This window comes from Crocodylus siamensis, chromosome 3 (assembly GCF_052110815.1).
Source record: "Crocodylus siamensis isolate JL-2025a chromosome 3, ASM5211081v1, whole genome shotgun sequence".
NCBI classification, from domain to species: Eukaryota; Metazoa; Chordata; order Crocodylia; family Crocodylidae; genus Crocodylus; species Crocodylus siamensis.
In genome coordinates this window covers 111,155,487-111,183,400 of record NC_143397.1, presented here as the reverse complement: position 1 = coordinate 111,183,400, position 27,914 = coordinate 111,155,487, and the positions used below count along the sequence as shown (strand labels likewise).

At 47.8% G+C, this 27,914-nt stretch overlaps 1 protein-coding gene and 1 long non-coding RNA gene across 3 annotated transcripts in view; one reads left to right on the top strand and one right to left on the bottom strand.

Moving 5' to 3' along the window:
• The window catches only part of LOC149868667 (uncharacterized), a 75,387-nt gene that overhangs the window by 3,686 nt on the left and 43,787 nt on the right, over nt 1-27,914 (bottom strand). The window lies entirely within an intron of this gene.
• CORO2A (coronin 2A) overlaps nt 1-27,914 on the top strand; it is a 97,901-nt gene that overhangs the window by 27,807 nt on the left and 42,180 nt on the right. The window contains exon 1 of one of the 2 annotated variants that reach the window (XM_090038978.1): nt 22,693-22,861. The exons of the other annotated variant lie outside the window; for it this stretch is intronic. Coding sequence (XP_089895104.1) covers nt 22,859-22,861 — 3 coding nt within the window. The 5' untranslated portion in view covers nt 22,693-22,858. Of the gene's footprint in view, nt 1-22,692; nt 22,862-27,914 lie in introns of those variants that run through there. 2 annotated transcript variants of the gene reach the window in all.

Below are 27,914 nucleotides of genomic sequence, written 5' to 3'. Positions count from 1 at the left end.
GGCTGCGACTTATCAGTGGAGCACTGGTGCAAAGCCTGGACAGTACTGCACTGTTTTGTAGGTAGATGTAGAATTCCTTGGAGCTATCAATCCATTCTCTGTCTGTAAACAGCAGGAAAATCATTTTTCAATATGAAGAGGTAGTTAGCTGTGTTAATTTGAAGTCAGACAAAGGCAGGGCAGAGTGGCACCTCAGAGACTTAACTGGTTCAGAGAGATACATTCTCATAAGCAATAGCCTACTTTGTCAGATGGTATGAAACTTCATCATAGTAGGTGATGCCTACAAAAGTGTATGCCTCTGAATCACTTAGGCTCTAAGGTGCCACTCTGCCTTGATAGGGCTTTAACAGCTAATTGCATTACACCTCTGTACCTTTTAAGGGCAAAAACAGCTCTGTCCACAAAGCTTTCTAGTGCTAATAGGCTTTTAAACTATATGGACTCCTTCCTGCTCAGCCCCATTCATTTTTATTTTGCATTTTGAACTTTAATGTTTTTTAACCAAGGAAGTTTTATTAATTTGCTTGAATAATTAAGTGGGTGACTGCCAAGAAGTGAAAGCTTTGTAACATGGAGTTTGCCCTCCCACTGAATCCTGGAGAAGGTTGATAAGAAATAATATTTTCCTTGGTGCCCAGGTAACAAGCATGTGTAGAAGAAAGCATTGTCTTCAGAGAATGTAGACAAGTTAGTTTTAGCTTTGGCATTTTTTTCTGGCAAACAGATTGTTTAGGGCTGTCTCAGAATAATGGAATTTAGCAAGGGAAATTGGCTTTATCAGTAATTCGGATGGCAATGACACACCAGCACAAAACCTGGCTACTTCCTGGGTTATGCCTCCATTTCATGCCTGGCTCAGAAAATCGCTTAAAGCTCTCTTTGAATACCAACTCTCCCCCAGATTGCCTGAGCAAATGCCCCTTCAGTACCTGGGTGCAGGGTGGGTATTGAAGAGCCCTGTGTTCACCTGCAGGCTCTACCATACTGCAGTCAGATTGGGTGTGTTAGGCTGGCTCCCTCTGGAATTGCAGTTCTGGAAAAAGCCTACTGTGTGCAAATGTAACACTAATTCCTAAGGTCCTCCCTGTGCCAACCAAGGGTGTGCTAACCAAGTCATTAGAGCTATCACTGCACCTTTTTTAAAGGAAGTTAAATACCGTGGGGTATTTGAAGGAAAAAAAGGATCTGTTGGCTGTGACTATAAGTTCAAGTGGAGTGTAACCTACGGCATGGTCTGCTCAAGTGCAGATACTAGGCATAGCTTCCCACCACATTTCAGCTCTAGGCTAGGGTACCTCCAGTGGAATCAGTATAATACCACTGATGTGAAATGGGAGTAGCATCAAGTTATCACTGTGGCCTCTTCCTACCGCAGGCACCTTTAAATCTCAGCCATGCTCTTCAGCATCTGAATTTTATGCATTAATTTAAATTTCTTGATGGGTTTTAGAAATCAGATATGAGACAAGAGGCCTTGTTTTCCATGTGACACCAGTATGGAGAAGATATAAATGCCTTGCTTGTAGGTCCCAAGTTAAGGGATGGTGGAGCAGTGGAGTGGGTGAGTCAGAGCTCCTGTCCCTGGGATCAACATAGTTTCCATGTGAAGTGGGATTTCTCAGTCTGGCTGTGGTACATTTTAGCGAATATTGTTCACCTTCTACATCGGGGTGGACAAAATCTGGCCTATGGAGGGGCTTTGTCCAGTCCACAGAGGGTCCCTCGGTCCTGTTTGCTCCATGCAGTCGGGATGTGGCACATCCTGCCACCCCTTGGGCACACAGTGGAGCTGGGGTGACTTTGCAGCTGGACTGCCTTTCTAGGCAGACCAGGTGGTGTCAGCTTCTTCCATCTGCTGCCGCTGCTGGCCCCAGCCCCACGGTACCAGTGGGGACACATGCCATAGCCCTGGCCCAGCATGTCCTGCACCTGCTCTGGATTCATTTGCTCATGCTAAGCAGTGGCAGCAGCAGTGTTGGCCAGACAGAAACTGTTGCTCAGCACAGGGGAAAAGTGGCCCCTTTCTTTTGCCACTGCTTGGCACTTAAGGCTATAGCTGCCTGGAGCCCATGCTGGGCTGCCCTGCGGCTCCTCTACACTGCCACTGCTGCCAATTAACCAATTAAGTCACAGAGCCCTCCTTAATATACGTTATCATGCCCTAGGTAAAATGAAGGCATCACAGGTTAGCCACACTGGGGAACATTACATGAAGGTTAGGTACATATTTAGGAGGTGAAACACTTCACCTCAAGAGGCAAAAAGGTTATAATCCTAGGGTCTTATTTACACTAGACAGTTATGCTGGTAAAGATTTTGTCAGCCTTGCAGCTAGTCCAGGGAGAGCATTCATACTGGGCCCCTTGAATTCACACTGAAGCAGGCTGTCTAGGCAAAAATGTGCTGGGAGGGAGTCATCCTAGTGTTGTCCCTTCCACGTTCAGGCATGTTACCTTGTGGGAAATTGCTGCTGCGCATTGTGGGGAAGCTGCCTTGGTGAGACATCTCACGCCTTACAGGGAATTCTGGGTATCTGGCATCCAGTGTTAACAATTTGTTATTTTCTTCTATAATTAACTGCTCTCAAGTATAATTTGCCAACACACTGCTGAAAACATTTCCTACTTGTACTTCCCTGAGATTGCGGTACAGAAAGAGATTGTTGCAGATAATGTATTTGATGGAATTCCTCGATTGGTGCTTGCAAATGATCTGTAGACAGATAATATTTGTATGGTATTTGTTCTTTATTTAATGCTGTTTGCCAAACCAGTCCAACCAACAATTCTGGATCTGAAGTAGTTCATTGTAAGTCTTTTATATTCAAGGCATGAGACATGGGACTGGATGCATATGTCACATAGTAATATTTCTGTTGCCTGATTGGAAGTTTCTTTTTTTAGGCATCTTTCCATGCAACACATCTCAAAATTGGGCTCTGGGAATCCTCTCCAATGTTCATTTAATGTTAGCCGTGCCAGTGAGGATGCCTGGTGCTCAACTACAGGAAAACCCAGCCCTGCTTCAGCAGGGTTCCTCTGCAGTGTGAATGAACTTTCAGGGAAGATTGCTTATTTGGCTGTCTGCCAGCCAGCATGTTGCAGTCCTGTCCCATAAGGTGTGGTTCATTTGGAGGAGCCAGGAGGGAACGCCATGCTTATTCCATGCTTATGCAAGCACCCCTATGTTCAGATTGCGTGGAGCTAGCTTGAGGGACCTGGTCACTGAGCAGCAGCCTCTGGCCCCAGCCAACAGCACTGCCATTTCAGGAAAGAGGACAGGTCATTTCTTGTTTTGGGAATTCTAGCATAGAGGCAGGAAGATAATATGTCACCAGTTTCATACCCTGTTCTGTTATGGGCTAAGGCAAGACTCCTTAAGACTGCTTGAGGGATACAGCCTGGCTGAAACACTCCAGACTCCAGCTATTCCCGGCAGCCAGGAGTAGATTCGATCAGAGCGAGGGTGCTCTCCGTTCTGCCAGTTGTTGGTGCAGAGCCAACTTCCTTGGACCTTGCATTGAGGAGAGCTTGGTAAACCCAGGAACTTGGACCTTTGCCCCCTAATGCTGCCTACAGAGCATCCCTGTTGCATCAAGTGGCTTTTTGGAAACCCCCCTTTTAAGGCATTTTCATTACAAAACAGGCCAATGGATAAAACAAATCTCTAGCAAGCACAAGCAGCATTCATCCTGAACTACTGCTGTGGAAGAGGCTTGTTAGGTGTGGAGTTTCTAATTCAGTAGGTGCTACGTGCTGTGAAGAAACCCATGTTGGTTGTTTACCATTTATTGCTCTCATTACTGTAAATCTTCACAGCTAATGCTTGAGCTGGCTCGGTTGTTGGAAGTGACGAGCACATGTGGTATTTACAGCTCAGGGTTATTGAGTAGGGATTATTCCCCCCAGGACCAAAAGCTACTGCTTACTGGTACTTCCTTATGGCACTGTTCTTGAATAGCAGACAGGGTCTCCTGACACAGGGAAAGCCCTGGACCAAATCCTTATGGCACTGTTCTTGAATAGCAGACAGGGTCTCCTGACATAGGGAAAGCCCTGGACCAAATCCTTCTACTACTGATGTGAGTAAGAGAATTTGGCTTTGCCTTCAACAGGACAGATTTTGCCCAACAGCTCACAAATCTTAGAAGGTGGCAGGAATGAAAGTTGTGGCAGGAACCATTTTCATTGTATTTCTGTACAGACCTTGGTACCATGGGGCCCTGATCCTTAGTACCATGGGGCCCTGATCCTTAGTACCATGGGGCCCTGAGCCTTAGGTACCAAGAATGATAATAATAATAATAATAATAATAATAATAACAACAGTTCTGCCAACCCTAAATATTAACAAAATCATTAGATTGTCTTAAAAGTATGATTTTTATCAATCATAAATGTTGGGTCCTTTTAACTTGTAGAATTTGGGATAAACATCCTGAGAGCTGGCATCACTGAGAAGCTATGCAGGTCAATAATTCTTACAGAGGCATTCTCTTCTGTGCATGTGATATGCATGTAGACACATCCAAGCTAGTTTTAAAGTGGCTAACATGGTAACCCAAAAGTGTAGCTGTGGCAGCACAGAGCTGCAAAACCTGCTCAGAAAATGGAGTACGTACTTGGAAGCACTCCGCTGCATTGCTAGCAGCACCACATCTCCCTTGTTTGAAACCAGCTCTGCTATGCTTATCCAGAGGTAGAGTTGGGCTGTTACTGACTTGGAGAGCCCTCACCATTCACCCCTCTTGTCTTTGGCTCAGCACCCACTCCAGCACCATATGGATCCACAGTCAGAGGGATGGGAATAAGACCTCCCACTCCAAGAGAAATGCATAAAATGGGGACGTAGATGTCTCGCCTTTATTTGAGGAAGAAAGTAGGAGACAAACAGGGCGACTCTTAAGTATGGCTCAGCCCCTATGTTCTGAATTGCATGGGCTAAAATACTAACATGGTATTAAATATGGAAGCCCAACAGCACATTAAAAAATACGGGAAGTCTAAAACTGTGAGAGCTTTGTGAACCCGCTGCCTTCAAGCTACTCTGGATAACAGGTATGTGCAGCACCAGGGAGGCCTCCTAGACTTTGATCGGTGCCTAATGATGGCTCTGGGAAGGTATGTTTTTTCAGCTCTTGTGAGAGTAAAACCATGAAGATAAACAATCTATTCACTCAAGAGAGTTTATGAAAAACATGCATGTCAGGTACCTCAGCAGGAGCAACAAGCAGAGTTTTCTTTCTAGGCTACACGTAGTCAAACCCCTATGGGCTGGGACTGGTGGTTCAGGCAGTGACGCACCTCTTAGCAACTTCAGCACACACTAGGATCATCACGGCCAGCCCCTGTGGAGTGCAAGAGCCTCTTTCTTCCCCAGAGTGATGTGCACAGGCAAACACAGAATGTACTGCTGGCTGGGGTACATTCCAGGACAACCTACCCCACCTCTGAAACATAAAGGTCAGCCCTAAAGAAGATCTTAACTAACTACATTCATTCAAGACTCTTGATGCCACAGCATGTCTTTTTGGTGGTTCCAGAAATGCTGGATTAGAGTACACTGCAAGTCCAGCTTCTCCCCAAAAGTCTTTGATAGGGAAAGCTCATGTTCAGTGGGGCAGCCACAGTTTCTTTGATGAAGCAGCCGTTCCCAATTACTCTACTTGCTTACGATCCCCCACCTCTTATTGTATTAGTGCCAGCAGGAAGGAAGGGGGCTTCACAGAAGATGGGCCAAAGTCCTCTAGTTTGTGGCAGCATAAGCCAAAATGAACTCAGTAGGATGGCAGCAAAAGGACCATTTGTTGCAGTAACTCTAAGCAGACTGGGCCTGATTTATCACTGAAGCTGCCCAGTTAATCCTATTGATAACGTTGCTCTGGGTTATGGGAAGGGTCATACAGTGCTGCCTTAGGCCTGGTGTTTGGAGAGCATCATGCATGCTCTTCTGTGACTTCCTGTTTAGTATATGGAACCACCAGAAAGACATACTGTGGCGTAAGGAGTTTTGAATGAATATAGTTAGTTAAGATCTCCTTTAGGATGACTTTATGTTTCATAGGTGGGGTAGGTTGTCCTGTTGTGATGATCTCCACCCCAGAGTGCTGAGGGGATTAACAGAGGACATTGCGGGACCCCTGGCATGGCTTTATGAGCACTTGTGGTGCTCTGGTGTGGTGCCAGAGGACTGGAAGAGGGCCAATGTGGTTCCCATCTTCAAAAAAGGGAGGGAGGAGGACCTGGGAAACTATAGACCAGTTAGTTTTACCTTGATCCTGGGGAAGCTTTTTGAGAGAATTATTCTGGCACGTGTCCACGAGTGGCCAGCGGGGGAGATTATGCTTAGGGGTAACCAACATGGGTTTATAAGAGGCAGGTCCTGTCAGACCAACCTGGTGGCCTTCTACGACCAGGTCACCAAATCATTAGATGCAGGGGTAGCAGTGGACATAGTCTTCCTGGACTTTCGGAAGGCCTTCGACACAGTCTCTCACCCTGTTCTCATTAAGAAACTGGGGGACTGTGGTGTCGACACCCACACAGTCAAATGGGTCACCAACTGGCTGGAGGGCCGCACCCAGAGAGTGGTGGTGGATGGGTCATTTTCGACCTGGAGGGATGTGGGCATTGGGGTCCCACAGGGCTCGGTCCTCGGGCCCGTACTGTTCAACATCTTCATCAGTGACTTGGACACGGGGGTAAAAAGCACCCTGTTCAAATTTGCTGATGACACTAAGATGTGGGGGGGATGTGGGCACGCTAGAAAGGAGGAATAGGTTGCAATCAGACCTAGACAGGTTACAGGGGTGGACGGATGAGAACAGGATGGGTGTCAACACTGACAAGTGCAAGGTGCTGCACCTGGGGAGGAAGAACCAGCACCATACCTACAGGCTGGGGAACTCCCTTCTTGTCAGTGCAGAGGCAGAAAAGGATCTTGGAGTCATTATTGATGCCAAAATGAACATGGGCCGGCAGTGTGGGGATGCAGTCAGGAAGGCCAACTGCACCTTGTCATGCATCCACAGATGCATCTCAAGCAGGTCCAAGGAGGTGATCCTCTCCTTCTATGCGACTCTGGTCCAGGTACAGTTGGAGTACTGCATCCAGTTCTGGGCGCCGCACTTCAAGAGGGATGTGGACAACATGGAGAGGGTCCAGAGAAGGGCCACTCGCATGATCAGGGGGCAGCAGGGCAGGCCCTACGAGGAGAGGCTACGGGACCTGAACCTGTTCAGCCTCCACAAGAGAAGGCTAAGGGGGGGTCTAGTGGCCTGTTACAAACTAGTCAGGGGGGACCAGCAGGCACTGGGGGAGTCCCTGTACCCCCAAGCACTCCAAGGAGTGACCAGGAATAATGGTCACAAGCTGGCAGAGGGTAGATTAAGGCTAGATATCAGGAGGTGCTACTTCACTGTCAGGGCGGCTAGGATCTGGAACCAACTTCCAAGCAAAGTGGTGCTGGCTCCTACCCTGGGGGTCTTTAAGACAAGGCTAGACAATCACCTTGCCAGGGTCGTTTGACACTAGCGCTCTTTTCTGCCATAGCAGGGGTCAGACTTGATGATCTGCTCAGGTCCCTTCCAACCCTACTAACTATGAAACTATGAAACTACATCTAAGATCTCACCCACAGGGTCCAGGGCAGCTGCTGCTGAAGTTAATGAAAGCTGCATCAAACCCATAATATATTGAATACCTACAGGAATTGGGTATCATCATCATTATTGATGTTGATCATAATAATACATTTCCATCTGACATCAGTCAGATGCTCATTTATGGTAAGGGTAGTAAGGCTCCAGGAAGGTATTTGCAAAGGCATTTAGCCATGGTATTCACCCAAGAGATGAGCAGCCCTAAACTTATCTGGGCTTATAATAACTGAACATTGTCCTCCTTTGTTAGTCTGCTTATGCTCAGGGTACCTGACCTACTTTTGGTAGGAAGTCATTTTTATTTTGGCCTGGATTCTCTCTAAGACCTGGTCACCTCTACTAATTTTGGAAAGCTGGTCCTGGAAAGTAGTCCGACCCCAGTAAGTGCTCCCTCCTTTCCCAATATTCAATCAACTACTTTATATTTTAGGCTACTATGCTCAGAGGACTTCACTTGCTGTAACAAAAGGCTGCTTCAAATAAAATCAGTCAGAACTGGACAACTTTCCTAGGGGAGCATAGGAGCAGGAGTTCTGCTTATATGTGATGATGTACACTCTCCTGGAAGGAGTTCATGTTAAGCAGGCAGGGAAAGGAGAGAGGTAAAATTTGCCTTGCATAGCTCTGCCATCTTACTGGTAATACACTTTGGTACACCTAGCATAATGGCATACAAACCTACTACAGAGAAAGAGACTCCTGTTGATGAAGGATCAGCTTCCTGGAGATCAAACTAGTAAAGTTTGAGTGAGGTCTAGGCAGATCCTCTGCTGCAGGATATGACTTCACTGGTCACCGCTGACTCATGGGAGTAGACGGGAACAGAGACCCTTGGCCTCTATCACATGAACTCTCCTTTAGCTGTGAGTACAAGAACTTCTGCCTCCCATGAGGCTGCCAGGAACAAGCTTTTCCCCTCTCTTCTTGCCTCCCCACCGGCACATCCCCATTGCACATTGCAGGAAGTTCTGAGGGAATGCCAGAAAGCAGGCCCTTTCACTGAGTGGCGTAAGGATATGCCGGGGTCACACAGACTTAAATGGAACATGCTCATTGGCAATGTGTAGAGGGTCCCCTGAGATCGTCTGTGTGCCCCCTGGAAGCGCCAGCCACAAAACCAGGAGCGTACTTCCGGTTTTGCTGCTGGCTCAATGATTGGCTGCCGGGGGACCCTCCCCCAGTTGGTGATCTGGTGCCCCCCAGACCGAGGAGGCATCAGTCACCCATGTATGTGCTTCAGTGCTATGCTGTATCTGGGCCCAAGGAGAATAACTGACATTTTATACATGGTTCACAACATGAAGATAAAAGAAACTAACATCAACAGTGACCTATCCTTTCTCAGCCTATGCAAGAAACACAACATCATTCTCAGAGGACTGAACATCTACAATCCTCTGACTGCCACACAGAACTCCAAATATGCTTCACAACTCTGCAGGAGAACGTCAGAAAAACTTAGAAATCATCTCCTTCACATACTCAACTCCAAAATAAATCACCTCAAGAAGGAAATCAACACATACTACAACAACCTACAAGAGATGAATCTGGATATCTTCCCAAACAGTATACAACATACACAAAAAGATTACCAAAGATTTATTACACCATCCATCCAACACAAAAAGAAGAAATGGAACCACTACAGGAACAACTTTCCCAGCCACACAACAATCCTCAGAAGAACAACACCAATACTGTACAACGTTCCAACATCATACTTGATGAAACAGAAGAAACCAGTCAGCCCTCTAATACTATCAGTATCTCCATGCATATACTTACCTAAGCTGAAAAATCTGACCTCCCCAAAGACCTTAATTTCGGTCCTGAAAAGCACCTGAAGAAGATACAATGTGGAGAACTAGAAGAAAATTTCTGACACCTCTGAAGGAGTATTTCCACAACCAAAATGAATCCACTTTCAACACGAATTCATCCAGTGACAACATCAATGAAAAAATTGATGCCAAAAAAATCCCCCAAAACCTCAGATTGGAGACTTTACAGTGGATGAAATTCAAACCTTGACTACTACGTTCACTGCTTCAGAGAAAGAATGAACAATGAAATACTCAACAGCAAACACCACTATAACAACCTCTCTCTCTCAAAAAGAAGGGCCATTGACTCCCTAAGATCCGACCACCAAATAGTAATAAAACCAGCACCATGAAGACTACATAAAAGAAGCCAACAGACAGCTCTCTGACACAACCTACTATGAAACACTAGAGCAAAACCCAACTCTCCTTTTTCCCCCTCATTCTTCTTCCCTCCCCTTCTCTACCCATTGTTTTCCTAGTTTCCACCTATCTACGTTCTCACTGACCTCCTGCCACACTTTCAGCTTCTTTCATTCCTTGGAGATCTCAGAACAACAGCAGAGTCTCCCTGTGCCTGAAGAAGGGTGCTTGTGTCCAAAAGCTTGCAAAGAACTTTGTTCCAACTATTTGGTTGGTCTAATAAAAGATATTACATCTACCCAAAGAACCTTGACTGCTTATTGTGTATGAGTATGTGAGGGGGAGGCATATGGTGAGGGGAATGATAATGGATGGAGCCATTTCTGTCCCAGAAGCCCATTAGCCAAGTGATAATATTTAAAGGAGGGCTTGCAAAAGCTATATCCCGTGCTGTGTTTTGCTCCGGTATGCACAGTTGGTCCATGGCCTGCATAAATTCTCTCCAAGTTTTCATGCTCCCAAAGGGAAATAGCTGGTTAAAAAAGAGAGTACAAGTTACCTATGAATACTCCTGTCCTGGTTGTGTACTTGGTTTATTGGAACCGCCTTGCCCAAGGAAGTGTTTTTTCTAGCTCAGTACAACTCGTTTTAATGAGAACTAGTGCCAACTACCAAGCAAGGACAGATGGAACAGGAAATTAGAAAACAGCATTGGAAAACAACTATAAAAGCCAAAGTGTGGCAGCTCTCAGAACAATAACAAAATAACTTTTCAGTGTTGATTGTCCTACTAACCAGCTTACAGTATAATACTTACTGACTGAATAGTGAATCAGCACATGCACCATGCCTTTGTGTCTGTCATGTATGGTTGAGAAGTGTACATAATAGCCTGGGGTAGAACATTTAAAAGCAGTGTGGGGAGTAACGTAATTCTTCCACTCTCCTTGGGGGAAGGAGAATATCCTTCATGTTACTTTGAAAATTGTTCTCATCAGAGGAGGCAGAACTACTCCAGCATGCCCTATCTCTGGAAAAATCCATTATAGCCGATAAGGAGCTGGCTCTGCATCTCTCCCTTTTCAGGGGAATTACTGGTAGGATTTTTATAGAGAACTTTTTAGGATTTTAAATTATTGGAAGTTACTTATTTTGCAGAACCCTTATGCTCTAGCTGAGCAAGACTTTAACCCAAAGTCACTGCAGCCAGCAGACTTGCATCCACCTTTATTTTGACCATGGACTATGTTCTGCCATCAGATTCCCTCTGTCACTTATCTGTGTGCATGCCACAGTACTGAATCTGACCCACTCTTTACCTTGCTTTCCCTTTGGTCAGTGTATGTATGTACCTTTGAACCAGAGCTTCTAATGAGGAGCAAACTCTCTACAACATTCTGGACACTTCTGACTAGGTCTGGTGAGGTGTATTACAGTGTAATCCATGTGGTATTTGCATCATCTTTGCAGTGTTGCTTTCTGAAGCAACCCTGCAAAGCAACACTCATGAGCTCTCAGTTAAGATGCTTCCCCTACTGACATAGAAGGGACAGGTATTTTATAGAAAAACGTTGCCCTGGCCCTGCACGTGCTGTGGTCTGATGTTAGAACTACACATAACTATGCAATTACCTAGCTGTGTTCTGATCCCAGCATGGTGGTGCTGTGGGCAGGGGAAAATTCCCCACTATTCTCCGAACTCAAACTTTTGGCCTTTCTGGCCCAACACAGTTTAAGGCTGGAGGGAGCAGCTACATGCATCTACTCCTTGCTGCAGGGAGTGTCAACAATCATATCACCATAGAGATATGGAAATCAAGCACTGGGACCTTTTGAAAGCTCACACCCTCTCTGTCAACAGGCAGAGTAGACTAATTGGACATGTCCCTTCTCACTCCCCAAGAAAGCTTACTTCAGGAATAGCAGATAATGAGTGGTGAGGTACAGTTTTGTTTTGCTTGGAGTGCTGTTAGGCCCTATAAACTGAATCTGTCATGTCATGAGATTTGCAATACCTATGCCTGAGTGGCAGAGAGAAAACCAGCAGCCAAGTAATGCAATAATAATTTAATTGCCTTAAAAAAAAGTCTCCTCCCTAGAGTGCTATTTAGGACAGCAGTGTGCTTCCTTGAGACATCAGTAGGGGTCTTCCGAACTCAAGGAGGCAGCTGGCTGATTTCAGAGGCAGTTCCCGGGGCCACCATTTTCCGGGTTGAGCGCAGTAGGGCCCCTCATACCTCTGAGTGGAGTCCTGCCCCTCCCCAGAGATTGCCAGATGGCCCCAAACCACACCTTAAATTGTTTAACAGCGTTTATGTTAATGGCTTGTGCATGATTAATCAGGGGATTAAGCCAGTGGAAGCCATTAATTGATGCATTATTAAGCAATCTAAGCACTTATTTAAACTATCTTATTAAAATAAAGCTATATGCAACATGAATTGTAACTAATACCAACTATATACATGGTATTAAAGACCATTATAGAAAGGAGTTTACTGAAACTGAAGGCTAACCTTGAAACAGGCAATTCATGCTAGCTATTAAATGTGATAATGCTGCACCCAGCCACAGTTGCTGCAGACATTCTCTGTCTCTGTAAGCTGAACACTTGTCTGTACACTAAGATGGCATGCTCAGTGTCTGCTGAGCTCACTGGAATGGTGAGGCAGCATCTTCCCAGGGCATAGAGATGTGGAAACTGGTCACAGACAGAGCTCCAGCACACCGGCACAGGCATCTGGCACTCCTTGACAAAGTTCACATAAGCAGCATGTTCTTTGTTATACTCTTTTAGCCATCCCAGGAGTGTTTTCAGCAGCTGAGGGTCACAATTCATAATAGGCACCTGGTTAGGGTCCAAAATGTGAACAGCACTAAGGAAGGTGGCAGCCAGTTGTCTGAACTGCAGTGGCAGTGATGGACCACACCTGTAGTGATGGTTCAGCTGAACAACTGTTGCCTGTAACAGGTCCCTTCTGCACTGGTTTTCATAAGATTAGCTTTACATTGCTTGCAATGTCCTGTCTTGGACCCAGCTTATCAAATCCACCAGCTTCTGTGTGTGGTTGATCACAGCCTGTCAGCCTTCAAACCACATTAGAAGTTCCATGAACTGGGGGGGCACTGTCAGCCACAAATATCACTTGATCTTGAATGTCACCTCGCCTTAAGATATCATAAGCATACACTGTGTGCTGGGTGTGATTTCCAGCTCCTTGCTCAGAGACTGCTGGTAGTACTACATATGCTTGGCATGGTAACAGACCATGTTGAACCATGAATTCCACCTTGTGAGCACAGGCTGTGGTAGCAGCGGCACAGTGCCATGTGAGTCCCCGCTTTCACTGGTGATGGACTCCCTGTAATGGACCTTATGGCATGGATAGTACTTGAAGCCCTTCTTGAAGGAAACACCAGGCTATCCACATTGGGGAACTGTGTGCACCAGATGTCACTTACTAAAGACAGAATGTGTGCATTGCAGGTGACATGAACTGCATTGGACAGCATTTCTTGGAGCACATCGGAGAAAGCCTTGCACATGTACATGGATGGCATTGTCAGGCAGGAATGCTGAAATCTTGTTACATTTCACACTGTGGCTAACAATTACCTTCACAATGGCTTGAGACATGGTAAAAATATTGATGTGGGGTGGACCAGCTCAGTTTTAAACATAGGTAGGTCCTGGTTTGTCCAGTTCTCTGGTACAAATAAAATGTGCAGAACCTAGTTATCTTGAGGGTCGGTGGCTTCATCATCCACAATGGAGAAGGATTCATACTCTGCCAAGGCAGCCTTTGTGGACTACATGCAAAGCAGTCCCTGCAGTGAGATAGTCTTGGTGAAGCTTGTTGGCACACGGAAAACTGCCAGCATTAGACACTTCTTGGTTCAGGTAGTCCCTTAATTTTGGATGATCAAGTTTCTCCAGAGGGATGTTCACCTCTGCGAAAGCTTCCACAAGGGAAAAATTCTGCCTCTCATCTTGCCAAGCTGCTTTCCGTGGTCCTTTTAAAGAGGGGGGATTTGCTTGTTTCTTGCTCTGCCTTCAGCTTCTGAAACAGCCTTTTGCTTCATGTGTGCCTTGGACTCTAAGTGTCAGTCTATGCTGGTTGCCCCTCAACACATCCAGAGTTATACTGCAGATGGTACAGAACAGTCTGCTTCCATCTGCATGCAAGGTCCCTGCAGGATACTGCCTTATACAGTCCAGTGCTGAAACTTATTTGGTCATCTTGGAGGATTTCTTAGTGTTCATCTCTGCTCTTCCACAGGCTGCAGCATGCTGTAGCAGCATGCCTATGGGCGCTTTAAAAGCTGACTCCAAAACCCTCTTGCTTCTCTGGCTGGCCCTGGACTGGCTCCTAGATTGAGCCGACTGTCATGGGCTCAAGCTTACGATTTGCTTCCTCCCTCACCACATCCTCCACTGAGCCAAATCATGGACTCAGCCTCTGATTTGCAGCTCTCCAGCCAGCCAGGAACCAGCATGAGATTGCCTTGTGCATGCTGTGCCAATCTTTCTTAGCAGTGCTAACGGGTATTGGGGTACTTTGGCTTCCATCAGGGACATGAGGGCTTGTCCAAAAATGTGAAATAGGTTTCTCGGTTGTGATCTACCACTTCAGTCATTTCTGCTTAGTCTTTGCATGAACTCTTACATTTTGGCCCCAAAATGCTTGCCCTGCTGTGGCATAACTTAAATTGACTCCTCTCTGACTGTATTAATCAACACAGAGGCCTTCTCATTGCAAAAAAAACAAATTCACCTTTAGTCCTAATTGGAAGTAGTTGTGGAGGCAAATTACTAGTAACACTTGGGTTTTTCCAGTGCCATCAACCCAAATCCTACCCTTTCCCTGCTCAAGAGGGTATGCAGTAGTTTATCTTTTTAAAGAATCAGCTGTTGTTTTTTCCCCCAAGCTGCCTAAGTATTACTTCATCAGATACATCTTCATTAAGTCTCTTCACAGAGAGTGCTGCCCTGTGGACATTAACAGTAATACCATTCGAGTACTTTCTGCAAGATGTATAGGATATTATCTTTCTTTAATGCCTTAGTTATTTAAATTAAGTATGCATTTTTCATCTGAAAAACTAGTCTCCATTTCTGTAGGTTTAACATGCTTAGAAGGCTCCATCTTTCTCCTGCCCTGGGTATTTCCAAAGAGCGACTGCATCCCTGAGTAGGAAGTGTTAGATTCTATTCTACCTATTGGGCATCTCAGTAAATTTAGGTGCCTAAAAAGTGTGATTTTATTCCACCCTGTTCAAGTATTACTTCAGCAGATACATCTTCATTAAGTCTTTTCACAGTAGCTGAAGTGCTGAAAATCCATTAATGCATCTACTTTTTTGCTAACTCTACTGTGACAAAAATCATGAGATGAACTGTTAAAATATCGAGAGATTGGCATGTAAATCATGAGATGCTGTTTTTGAAGTGTGTGTGTATGCATGTGGAGGTTATTTGTGAAGGTGTTGGGGCTGTGGGTGTGGGGTTTGGAGCCTGGGGAGGGAGGGTCCCCGCACACCCTGGCAGTATGTGGGTATGGTGGGCTGTGGCTTAGGAGTGAGGAGCAGACAGAGACACTGACAGACACACAGACAGTACCCAGCTGGTAAGTGGGGGAGAAGGTGGGGAGAGGGATGCGGGGGGGAGATCAAGGCCTCCATGGTAAGGGAGGGAGTGGGGCACGGGCAGGAGCAGAGCAGGGGTGAATAGAGCACTGGAGCCAGGGCAGGTTGTCCAGAGGCACAGGGGGAGAGGCACGGTTCCCTGCAGCAGCATGCACTCACAGGGGAGACAAGGGGCCATGTGCCCCGTGTGGGGCAAAGGTGGGCTGCCCACTACAGGCTGGGGCTCTGCTCCCTGCTGCCTTGCCCCAGGAGCTTAGCCACACGATGCCAATGCTGCCTGCCAGGTGGGCAGGGGACACAGGAGTTGCATGGCTGAGCTCCTGGGGCAAAGGCAGCAGGGTGCAGAGCCCCAGCTCACAGCAGGCAGCCTGCCTCTGCCCTATGGGGGACACATGCTTCCATGCCTCCCCCAGGGGTGTGCGCTGCTGTGGGGAGCCAGGCCCCCACCCCGCACCTCTGGATGACCTGCCCTGGCCCTGAGGCCCCATTCACCCCTGCCCTGATCCACTCCGTCTCTCACGCGGGGGCTTTGATCTCCACCCCCCTGGCCCCTTTCCCTCTACTTATCAGCTGGGAAAATCTGGAGATCTGAGGGTTGGATTGAGAGATCGCAAGTTGGAGTTATTTTGACTTTGAAATCCCAAGTCTTGCAATGGGTTCATGACAGTTGGCACTATTGACATTTGCATCTGACCCCTGAGATTATATTTAAACAAAAGAGAGAGGAGGAGGAGGAGGATGGATCTGTTGGAATAACTGTTTTTCAGGGACTCGAGCAGGGTTGAGCAGAATGGCGCTTAAGTGCCTAAGTCCACTTACATGTCTGATAGGGGCGAAGCGAACAGTAAGTCACTGATATGAAACCAATAGAATTGCTTGGCTTTCCCTTGGAAGTGAATCCATTAGGAAATGTTGATGGGTGTTTTACAAAGAAGCCCTTTGCAGGGCTGACTTCGTGGGCTTGAAGAAGAAATGCTGTGCCAGGAATGCAGACATAGGGAACTCAGTGGGACCGCTTATCTGAGCACAGGTCCTTGTCCACATCAGCCTTTGCTTGACCAGGTCTTAGATGGGTAACTATGATATTACTAATATTACTGTACAACTTGGCAGTAAGAGATATGGAAAGGACTAATATATAGTTCCTTCCTCCCCAGTGGGTAACGAGTCTGCTTCCCCCTCCCCCAGTCTTATGCTTCTTATGTCTCCTTTCCTCACAATAGGCTTCTGGCATTTGAGGTATCAGCTAGTGCTGTGTGACATGATATGTGCTCAGTGGTGGCAGATGGCAAGTGTTGGGCAGCCTGTAAGACAAGTTAGCCTCTTGGGACAGGTAGCGAGCAGAAGGGAGCCATGCGGAGCTGTGGGTCTGATGTCAGTCCTCAAGAGGGGCAAGGAAGTGCCCTGCTTGAGCACGTGAACATGCACGGTCAGGTTACACCCATGCCTCGCTCACATTTATAAGGCCCCTGTTGTCCAAATTCCTCCCTGGTGTAACTCCAGTTGCCTCGGTGCTGTCATACGAGTGACACAGGACACCTGCTTCCTACTAAACTTGCTATGGTGTTCAGAAAGATGAACTAAAATGGTGGATCAGAATACACAGAATCTGACCTTTTTTGAAGAAGTTATTTGCTGAAAGAACATTTGCACATTCAAGCGTGCTGACAAATGTGAACCTGAGTTTTTGGAAAATCAAGCCGCTATTGATTGGGTTTTCCTTTAATACCCAGACAATCACAGTATACTTCCTATGTGCCCTGTGGACAAGATCTCTGCCCAGTGAATAGGCAAAGGCTTTGTTCTGCACTGGTGGTTTCTGAAGCCACGCACTATACTGGAGATGCTCAGTGACCCAAATAAAATCTGCCTGTTTATCTTAAAACAGCACTGTCAGAAGATAGTTCATTGGGCAGATGCATTGGCAAATTGCAACACTGTTTCCTTCCAGTTTGTCCAGTTAGTTATCATCTGGGATCCTAGTTTTCTCTGTTAACGCCCCCCCTCAATATTCTCTGATTAAAATCCTCAAATCTGCACTTTTCCATGATTAAAATGAAATGCCACCATAGATATAGGTATCAGTTGAACACAGTGTTTTATTGATAGATTTAGAATGTTAAAGCAATTTGGAAGCCTGCCAGTGCCTCAATCATTGTAATCAAATCAATTCTAAATATCTATATATTTTGGCATTTGGTTTTGGTTTCTTTATCATGGAAAATCAGAGCTTCTCCTGCCCCCTTTGCTCACCAGGACGCAGGTCCAGCTGCGGTTGCCCTCCTCTCCTCCCTGCTGCCCCCCCATCCCCCTGCTTTGTGGCATTGAGCAGCCCTGATATGCCTGGTGCTCTGCCCCGCCGATGCTGTTGCCCCCCACTCCTGACTCACAGTCCTCCACTCCCCCAGCTGTGCTGGTGCCCCTCACTCCCCACCCCCAGCTTCCTCGCCCTGCCAGTGCCCCTCACTCCAAACCCACAGTTCCCCACCCCTCCAGCCCTACTGGCGCCCCTCGCTCCTGACTCATTGCTCTCTGGCCCTGCTGGTGCCCCTTACTCCTGACCTGGCCCTGCTGGTGCCTCTCCCAACCCACAGTCCTCCACCCCAGAAGCCCTGCTGGTGCCCTTCACTCCTCACCTGCCCCCTGTCCCTGGTGATGCCGCTAACTCCCAATCCACTGGCCCCACCCCCAGACCCTCACCCCTGAGTGCGTGGGGAAGTGAGGGGAATGTGTGGGTATAGGCAACACCATAAGTGAGGTGTCGGGAGGGCATGGGGGAACTTGTGCCTCCCCTGATTTCTGCACCCACAGTGGGGCACCGGGCTGCAGCCTGGTATACTGGCACCAAGCAGTGGTGGGAGGGAGCACTGCACTGCCATGGCTGCCAAGGTGAGGTACTCCCTGCCTGCCTGGCAGCAGTAGGGGTCACAACTCTACACTGCTACTGGCAGGAGCCCTGCTTGAGCCGCACCACCGTGGCTGCCAAGGTGAGGCTCTGTAGTGGCAGCAGCGTGGAGTTGTGCCCCCCTGCTGCTGCCAGACAGGCAGGGGGCACCTCATCTTGGTGGCCATGGTGGTGTAGTACTCCTGGCAGTGGTGGCGGTAGCACCGAGCCTCCCCTCCCCACCCCACTCCACCCCACCCCACTCTGCCCTCCCATGGTGGGTCCCTCCTACTGGGCTGCTGAGGTGGCTCCTGCCTGGTTCTAGTCTGACCAGGCTACAGCCCTGTGCTGTGCACCCCGCTGTAGGCACAGAAATCTCGGGGGGGGCACATGTGTTCCCCCACGCCCTTCTGATGCATTGCCTATACTCTCGCTGCCCTGCCATGTGTCACCTATGACCCCCCGCCCCATAGATTTACCTGCAGGGAGCTGTTGGAGCTGCTCTCCACCACATTTATGCACTGCCAGCCATGTGTATGTGTACACATGAACATACATGTGACCCCCCGCCTCTGATTGCCCTTCTCCTGCTCCCCACAGCCCCAAGCAGCTCCTTGCAGGCTGGAAACTTGCCAGCCTGCAAAGGGAAACCTGTGGTTTCCCAGGTTTTTCTCCTTTAAAGGAGAAAAGCCATGTTTTTCTGTGGGACATGGAAAACCTGGATCCCTGGTTATCATAGCTCCTTGTAGCTATAACTAATCTGTACCTGTCTAGACCCAAAAAGCCCTGTCAGTCTCCAGTGCATATAACTAGCATCCCTGCCTAACCTCAGCATTGGAGAAAGAACAAAACTCCCCTCTGCTCTTCTGTGCCTTCCTGCAGGGAACATCCCTTATCCCCATTGCTGGAGGAACCACAAGGTACTCCCTGGGAGTGCATAGCCACAGGACTGAAAACAGGCAATGTGCTTACTCCAGTTTAATAGAAGCCATGTTTGTGAGATACAGAAAAACCCACCTCAACCACTGAAACTTGTGGCATCAGCAGCCCTGAACCCAATTCTTTCCAGTCATTTTGAAGGCTTCTAGTAGTCAGTTTTAGGGTCTATCTCCCTTCATCTGCAAGGTTCCTCTATGAGTTGCCAAGGTGACAGGGGCCTTTCCATCTGCCCATAGCCCTACCCTGCCACAGCTATAATGCCACCTCTCTGGAGCCATGTCCCCAGCCCCACCCTATTGTCACCCCATTGCCAACAATGAGTCAATTTCTATTCCCTCACTGAGCCTCTGTTAACAGGGGAATTCCTGTGCATGGTTTCTTTTTTTAACTCTCCTTTGACAAGCTATGTAAATTGGCCTTTTTCTTTTTATATTCCTCTTAAAATATCCATACCATTCTTTTTCCATCCATTTCTGCCCCTGCACCCATGTTGTGGTTTGCCTAATGACTTACACTCAGAAGAAGCATATTCCTTGGTTAGTTTTGGAACTTGGTATTGGAGCTACTCATTTTGTGTCTCTCCTTCACACAGTCCTGTTCCATTATGTTTTCAGCAACCTTCAGTTCTTTCCTCCTTCCTTCCTGTCAACCTAAAACCTGTCTATGGCAGAAGGCTTGGTGCTCCTGCCACTTTAAAAAGCAGGCAGGCTAGTGTTGGGGCAGCCTGCAGGTACAGCCAGAGTTGATTATGGAGTCATCTGATATTGGAGGAAGGCTGGACTTAGGTAGGATATAAGCCCAGACCTGAGATGAGCCAGCTGTAATAGCTTGAAGCCTGCTGAGAAAACACCACCTCAGCAGACTGGTTGCCGCTGCAGAAGGTCAACATAGAGGGTAACATCTAAAGCAGTCTGGAGGTTTGGGAAGGAACTGAGGGAGGAGGAAGAGGTTCCTATGGACTCAGGGAGGGGTCTGGAGTCCAGATTGAGGGGCCAAATGTGGGACCAGTGGGAGTCCAGGAATCTCAGAGGAGGGGTTAGGTGGAAGAAGACATCGATGAGGATGGCATCTGCAAGGAATGGGGCATGGTGTAGGGAAGGAATGGAGCCATGCAATTCTCCATAAAGTAGGACCGACCACACACACCTGGTGGTCATTTGAGAGAGCAATTTAGGAAGCCCTGGGGTCTTCCTCCATCATAAAAATAAACAACATCAAAAAGCAGCAGGCAACTAAAAGGGTGATTGCCCCAGAAAGTGAGGGCCGCAGGGACCCCAGGAGCTTCATGGCCACCTCTGGAGAGGTGCCTTGTGACACTGCCCACATCTGAGTTTCATGTTCACTATGTTATACATCACTAATCTGCTTCTACTCCTCATGTCCACCCTTAGATCAATCTCCATCCAGTTTATGCCCAACACTGCCAAAATCTTCTGTTATCCCATTGTTTGTTTATTGGGAAAGCAATGCTGAGATTCTCTTGTAATCTCCTGCTTCCAGCAACTGTGGCTTTAACAGAAGCTCAGGACACAGTCACAGCTGGCAGTATTGGTTTTTGTTGTGATGTTTTCTTTATTGACCACCAGATTTTTGGATCCCTGTTCTCTTCATTGGTTCTGATATAATCTTCTGAGTCCTCTATATTGCTAGTACTGTCTCACAAGCAGAGTGAAAAATCATATCAGTGCTTCTTTGAATAATTGTCTTTGCAATTCACTGATAATTAGTTTTTTTTTATTAAAAAATCACCAATTCTCAATTTAAAAAACCCCAAACCTGCATTTTTCCATGATTAAAATGAAATGCTACTATATATATATGGAGAGAGGTATCAGTTGAACAGAAAGCTTCATTGATCTATTTACAATTTTAAAGTATTTTTGAAGCCTACCAGTGCCTCGATCACTATTCTGATATTGTAAAAGCCTAAGTGTGTCTGTCTGTCCATAATGCTTTATTTGTGCTGTGATTGGCTGACAAACAGCCAATCAGAACATGAAGAAGCATTCTGACAGAAGGCAGCCTGCTGCCATGATGGTGGGGACGTGGGACAGAGCTGGCCTTGCCCCCCTGCTCTGCTCCCTGCAGGTAATGTAGGGGGGAGTGGACCTGGGCCCAACGCGGAGGGAGGGAAGCAGCCTGAGGCCCAATGCAGGGGGGAAAGTGGGTGCAAGCAGGGCAAAAGCCAGCCTGGTGTGGGGGTGGGGGATGGGGAGGGGACACACGAGACTGGGCCTGGCCTGACACGGCTGCAGCAGTGGCTGGGGGAGGGAAGGAGTTGGTTGTGGAGACCCAGCTTCTCCCCACCCTCAGGCCCAGTCATCCCCCACAGTGGGCCTGGGCCTGCTCCTCCCTTCTCCCTGCTGCTGTGGCAGGGAGGGGGAAAGCAGCCTTGGACCCCAAGCAGCAGGATGGAAGGGGGAGTGGGCCCAGATGGAGGGGCCCCGGGCTCTGTCCCTGCCCACTCCCCCCACCCCTCTGTCATTGTTGACAGGCAATTGGCTAGTAATAAAATAATTTCTAAATGCCTATAAATTTTGGTGGTTGATTTTGGCTTTTTTTATCAAGCAAAATCAGAGCTCCCCTTGCCCCATTCACTCACCAGGACATGGGTTCAAATGAGGCTGCCCCCAGGCGCTGCTTTGTGGTGCTGAGCAGCCCTGATATGCCAGTGCCCTGTCCATGCCATTGCCCCTCACTCTTCATCCACAGCCCCCTGGGCCTTGCTGGTGCCCCTCACTCCCCACCCACAGCCCTCTGGCAGGTTTATTGTTATATGTGAACAAGCTGAGAATAATTCAGATGTTGCAAGGTGGCTATAACTTTAAATGCGCAGGAAGCAGTGTTAAAGTTGAAGCTGTTGTGCTACATTTGAATCTTTCTTCTTTGGTTCTTGCCTTTTTAAAACATTTCCGCTTTTGAAAGAGTTCCAAGTTGATGTGTGTCCACACCCATTGTCAGGTGCAGCACATGGGATTTGTGACCTTAAGGACGCTTTTCAGAGTGTGAACAGTGACTGCTCTCATCCTAATGTGCCACGTGTCCAGCCTCTGGCAGCATTAGCCAGACCAGTTTACGGGTATGGTTTTATTCTGTGCTGGGCTGGAAAAAACAGAGGGAGGAGGGCAGGGGATATCACACAATTTTAGCAGCCAGTGGAAGTAGCTGTCACAGGCTTGGTAAGTGAGTTGTGCTGACTGCAGAGAGACTGTTTACTCACACAGGGAGCAGGCAGCAGATAGCCTGAGGTCAGAGGTAAGCAGATTTGCACTGTTTACCTGACTGGCAGGCAGGGAGGTAGTGCAGCCACACCCTCCTGGGCAGGGTTTCAGGTTCCTGTTTCACTCTACAGACCTACACACATGCACACAGAGGCTGGCAGATGAGCGAGTGCTGTCAGGAGGGCTCACCCCACTCTTGGATTTCTGCTGGTGGATTTTTAGCCCCTTCTTATTTTAGCTAAAGAGATGGACAGACGGTAACACCAACAGGATCCAAACCATTTATTCCATATCCAGACGATCACAAACTCAGTCAATGGTAAGTGGATACCGCTGAAGCTGACTGTGGCATCCACAGACCCTACCCCTGGGTAAATGTGCATGTATGTGGGGGACGGCCTTCTGTGTGAATTCCTGTCTACTCCAGCCCCCTTGGGTAGGTCTACTCCATGCACAGAGGGGCTAGGTGATAGTGTTGAAGTATTAAAGGTTGGGCTGCAAACCCATTCTGAATTCAGCTGTATATTGGAAGGGCTGGCAAACGTTCAGAGGACTGAGTGGACTGCCTTGTTTTTGTCGGCAGTGGAGCACTTGACTCCAGTACCTCATCACTTGGCTGCAGTATTTTTCAGCATTTTTGGGGCAGTCTCTGTGTGTGTGTGTGTGTGTGTGTGTGTGTGTGTGTGTGTCTCTTTGTGTCTCTCTCATTACACCTTGATATGCAAACAATATGTGGCAGGGGATCCACAGTCTGGTATCCATTTATCTAGAAGTGGGGTTTTTACTTTTAGATTTGTGAACTGGCCCCTGCTTTAGTGTTGCTTTATCATACAATTCTCTTTACTGAACTGTTGCAGGAGCTAATTAAATGTCACTACAGTGAGTAAGCCAAGGTTAAATCAGTGCAAGAGCAGCCATTTAGCAAGCTGCATTGATTTCAGTACAGCAGCCTAAAGCCTGGTTCAGATTCTCTTCTGCATACAGCCCAGGCCAAGGCAGAGTTATTCCCACTGCTGGTGTGCCTTTTTCTTCCTGTGATTGCCAGAACATGGCCCCACCCTTTCCATGGACTTGGTCTTGGAAGGAAAGCCTATTTGCTTAGAACTTGACCTGCCTTTGTGCATGTGACCTAGGAGATTCCCACTAACAGGTCTGGGGCCTTGGGCTGTACAGCAGGGCTCTCTGGATGATTGATCTTCCACTGCTGCCTTACCTGGGGAGAAGACCACTGAAAACATTTGCACTTTATCACACACGTCTGTGGTAAAGTGCATATGTTTTCAGTGGTCTCAGAGATATGAAAAAAATCATGTTGGGTCAAACAAAAACCTTTCATTCTGGGAGTTTTTGAGCCCCTTTTAACCTTGTAACATTATTTTGGTGGCTTGGGGTATTAAAAGCAGAAGGGTTGAATTTTGACAATGCCCAAACAAGTGGGAAAGCTGTTAGCCTCTAGCTTCTGCTTCAGGTGCTGCCTGTGGTTCCAATCAGCTTAAAGTCCACAGTGTGTAATTGTGATTATTGGCGAAGGTCCAGCTCTACACACCCCCTGTCTATGATGCAGGTAAAATACAAGGCCCAGGTAACAATGCCGTATCACTCACTTTTTAAAATCAGCCCTTTTACAAACCAAGCCCCCAGTAAGCTACTAAACATGAATGAGGACAAAGTGAAAACCATGCAATATCCTTCGGATCTAGCCCATAGACTATTTTTTGAGGTGCTTACAGTCTAAGGCAGGAGTGACCAAGATACGGCCTACTGGCCAAATCCAGCCTGCATGTCATACAACCCACAGGACTAGAAATCTGGTGGTGGGGGGAGCAGTGGCGGTGTTAATTGCCATGACTCCCAGAGTGGCAGCAGTTAAACCATCTGCCACTCATCATCCTGTCTTCAGATTTTAGACATGAGGAGCCCCACAGTAAAGATGATGCAGCTCCACATGTGGACTGAACCTGGTTACCAGATCAGGCCTGTAGACTAGCCCCACACATGCTAGATCCAGCCTGCGGGGCAAGATGAAATTGGAACCACTGATCTAAGGGGTAGATTCTCAGCTGGTGAAAGCTATGAGAACACCAGTGAAGTCAGAGTTAAGTAATTACATGAATATTACAGTGTTCCTATCCCATATGACAACTGATAAGAGTATGTGTACACATGTGTACATATGTGTTCAGCTGTGCATGTATTAGGGTAAAATAATTCTTTACATACAGCATATTTTGTCACAACACAATATTTTTTTCTCTGACTGGTTTTAAGGCATAAGTACATATATCTGCAGCAAACATTCAACGGGTAGAGCTAAATTATAAGCTTTAGGGTCAGTGGTATACAGATGGTGGTATGACCTGCTTGCAGCCATTTCATTTTTATTTCATTTTCACTCTGCAGACCCTGAGATCTTGGGTCAGGATCTCTGGCCAGTAGGAAATGCCATTTCTTAGAAATTGAGTTTGTTTTCTAGCCATTATGATAAGGGAATTGTTTCTTAGAGTTTATGTAGGAAAAGATACTAACAGCTAGAGCATAGGCATATGGCATTGTTGTTCCTAAATCTTTCGTGTTGTAGGTAGTGATGTTGTGTTGTAACTCTGACAGTCCAGGGAATATAAAAGAATGAAGATTTATTTGGCATAAGATATTACTATACAAATCTTGCTCTTGGAGAAATGTCCAATAACATGTCATTTTCAGAGCATGAATTTTGAGAGCTTGCCCATCCCAAGATCATCAGAGTTCCACTCTAGGGCTAGGGACAGACATTCGGAAAACTGGAGCCTGAACTGATTCAACCTTTGCCATGTAGTCTAACTTGCCTAGGTTGAACCGGTTTGTAACAGAGCAGACATGCAGCCACATACCTGCAGTTGTTCAGGCCAGGAGCTGGAGGCGCTAGAGCGTGCCCCTAGCTGCAGGCAAGCTGTGCTGGAGCAGGGCATGGCCAGTCCAGGCTGAACTGGCCAGGGAGGGGTTTCATTCCCCCCTTGCTATCCCACTGGCAGGGACCTGAGCCAGGACTGCCGGGCACTCCCCCATTGCTGCTGCAGCAGTGGGGTACCATGGCCCCTGAGGCAGCGTGGAGGTTAGTCTCCCTTCTACCCCACTGGCAGCCAGGTCTGCCCGCTCAGTCCCTGTGGGGGAATAAGTCCCCTGTTGTCCCTGCCACTGGATGCTGGAAGGAGAAATAACTCAGTTCTGGCAACTTTCACTCCCTACACTTTAACTCTCTTTCTCACCTGAACCTTCCCTCAAGTATCCCAGGTCCCCAAGCACACACATACACACTGTACCATCCAAGTTAGGAACTTACCTGTGTGTATGTGTAGGTGGGCTGTATGTGTGTGAACTGGTGAGTGTGTGTGTGCGTGTGTGTGTATGTATGTCATTGTGTGCATGATATACAAATTAGTGATCTGTGTCTAACTTTTGGGGTGTATGTGCTTGAATTGGTGATAGGTATGCATGTGCGTAGGCGGGTTTGGATGTATATGTGCCTGAGCTGGTAGTGTGTGTGTCTATGAACCTAATTGATTTGTGTGTTTGTATATGTGCAATTGTGTCACACCCTCCTGTCTAACTGCGAAATACTCAGATCCTGAGAGTTGGCCTGACCTCACAGGACAACAGACCAATCTGGGAGGGTTGATCTAGGTCGGGGTGATCTAGTAAATTCTACTTTGGTCGTCTCTCAAGCTTCTGGGTTTTGCTGATTGCCGCACTGGGCTGGGGAGGATTTTTTTCCCCTTCCCCCATGGGTTTTTTTGCTTTTGGTTTGGTTTTGATTTTTCACCTGCCTCAGAAGCATTAGGTGTTGGCTGCAGCCAAGGCTTGGGGTTTTAACGGGGGTGTGCCAATTCTTTTAGGACTAAATCCCAGAGGTTCCTCCTGCCTAGAAGGTCTCTGCTCAGGGTCAGGCCAATCACCACATTTGGGGTCAGAAAGGAATTTTACCCCATGGTCAAATTAGTGCAGACTACGAGGGTTTTCATGTTCTCCTATAGCGTGGTTTGTGACTCTCTCCCTTGGATATTGCAAGTGTCCCCCTGCTTTACCTGTGGCAAGTTAGGGTGCTTTGCTTTATGGCTGTGTGGCAGGTTGCCTGTGTATTTTAGCAGTAGATTAGAAAAGGGGTTCCCTGGGATAGTTTGGATAGCAATGGTCCTGCCTCTGGCAGGGGACTGGACTGGAGGCCTTTTTCCAGCCCTACTTTTCTATGATTGTACCTCATAAGCTGTATACATTTCAACTGATTTCCTCTGTACTGAGCCCAATAACTTGTTTGGCTGAGGCTGTGCCTACAATGGAAAGCATTTTGTTGGTATAGGAATACAGGTATACCATACAGGAAAAGGGAACTCTGTGCTGGTAAAGTAGAACCACACCCATAGGTGCTGTATTGGTTAAAATATAGTTCTAGTGGTTTAAGTGTGGCTATACTAAGGTATAGCATTGTACATATAGTATTATTATATATTTGAGACTGGACAAGCACCTGGCTGGGGTCATTTGACCCCAGCGCTATTTCCTGGCAAGGGCAGGGGGTCGGACTTGATGATCTATTGAGGTCCCTTCTGACCCTAAAAATCTATGAAATCTATGAAACTCCCATCTCTGTCCCTCAAAAGGGGCCCTGCAGGATGGCGTCTGGCCATGCCCCAGCCTGGCTGCGGCAGCAGGAGGGAGCAGGACCCTTGGTGGGGGCAGCAGCACCTGTCATAATGTCAGGGAATGCAAGCCCCTTCCTGGTGGGGAGCCCTGCTGGCAGAGCTGTGGCAGGCTGCGCACGGCAGCACCGGGGTCTAGAGTGAGTCAGAGCAGTGCAGCCCCCCTCCCCCTCCTGCCAGGAAGAGACTTGTGCTCCGGGAAACTCCCCTCTTGCCGTGGCCAGGCGGGGGCAGGACCAGACGCGACCAGCTGGGTGGATCCGGCCCACAGAGAGGCTTTGTCTGGTCTCTGGCAGGTCCCTCAGTCTTGTCTGGCCGAGGCACCGCCCCTGGGTATGCAGCTGGGCTGAGGCTGCTGTGCGTCGGGACTGCCTTTCTAGGCAGCCTGGCCACAGCAGCTCCTTTGAGGCTGCTGCTGGCCCCAGCCCCGCAGTACAGGCACCTGTGGTGGCACTACCTATGGCTGTGCTATATGTTCCTGCCCCTGTGGGTGAGCTGGGTGGGGAGAGGGGCAGAGGCAGGGTCTGGAATGGGGAGTGCCCTCCCTCCAGTGCGGGCCTTACCATGTGGCCAGGCTGGAGTGGCTGGAGGCTCCACAGTCATGACTGTTGCAGATGGTGTGCGGCTCTGGGCAGTGTCCTTGGATTGTGGGGTGCAGCAGGCAGGTGCCTGGCTGTGCCCCCCCTGGGAGGAGCTGGT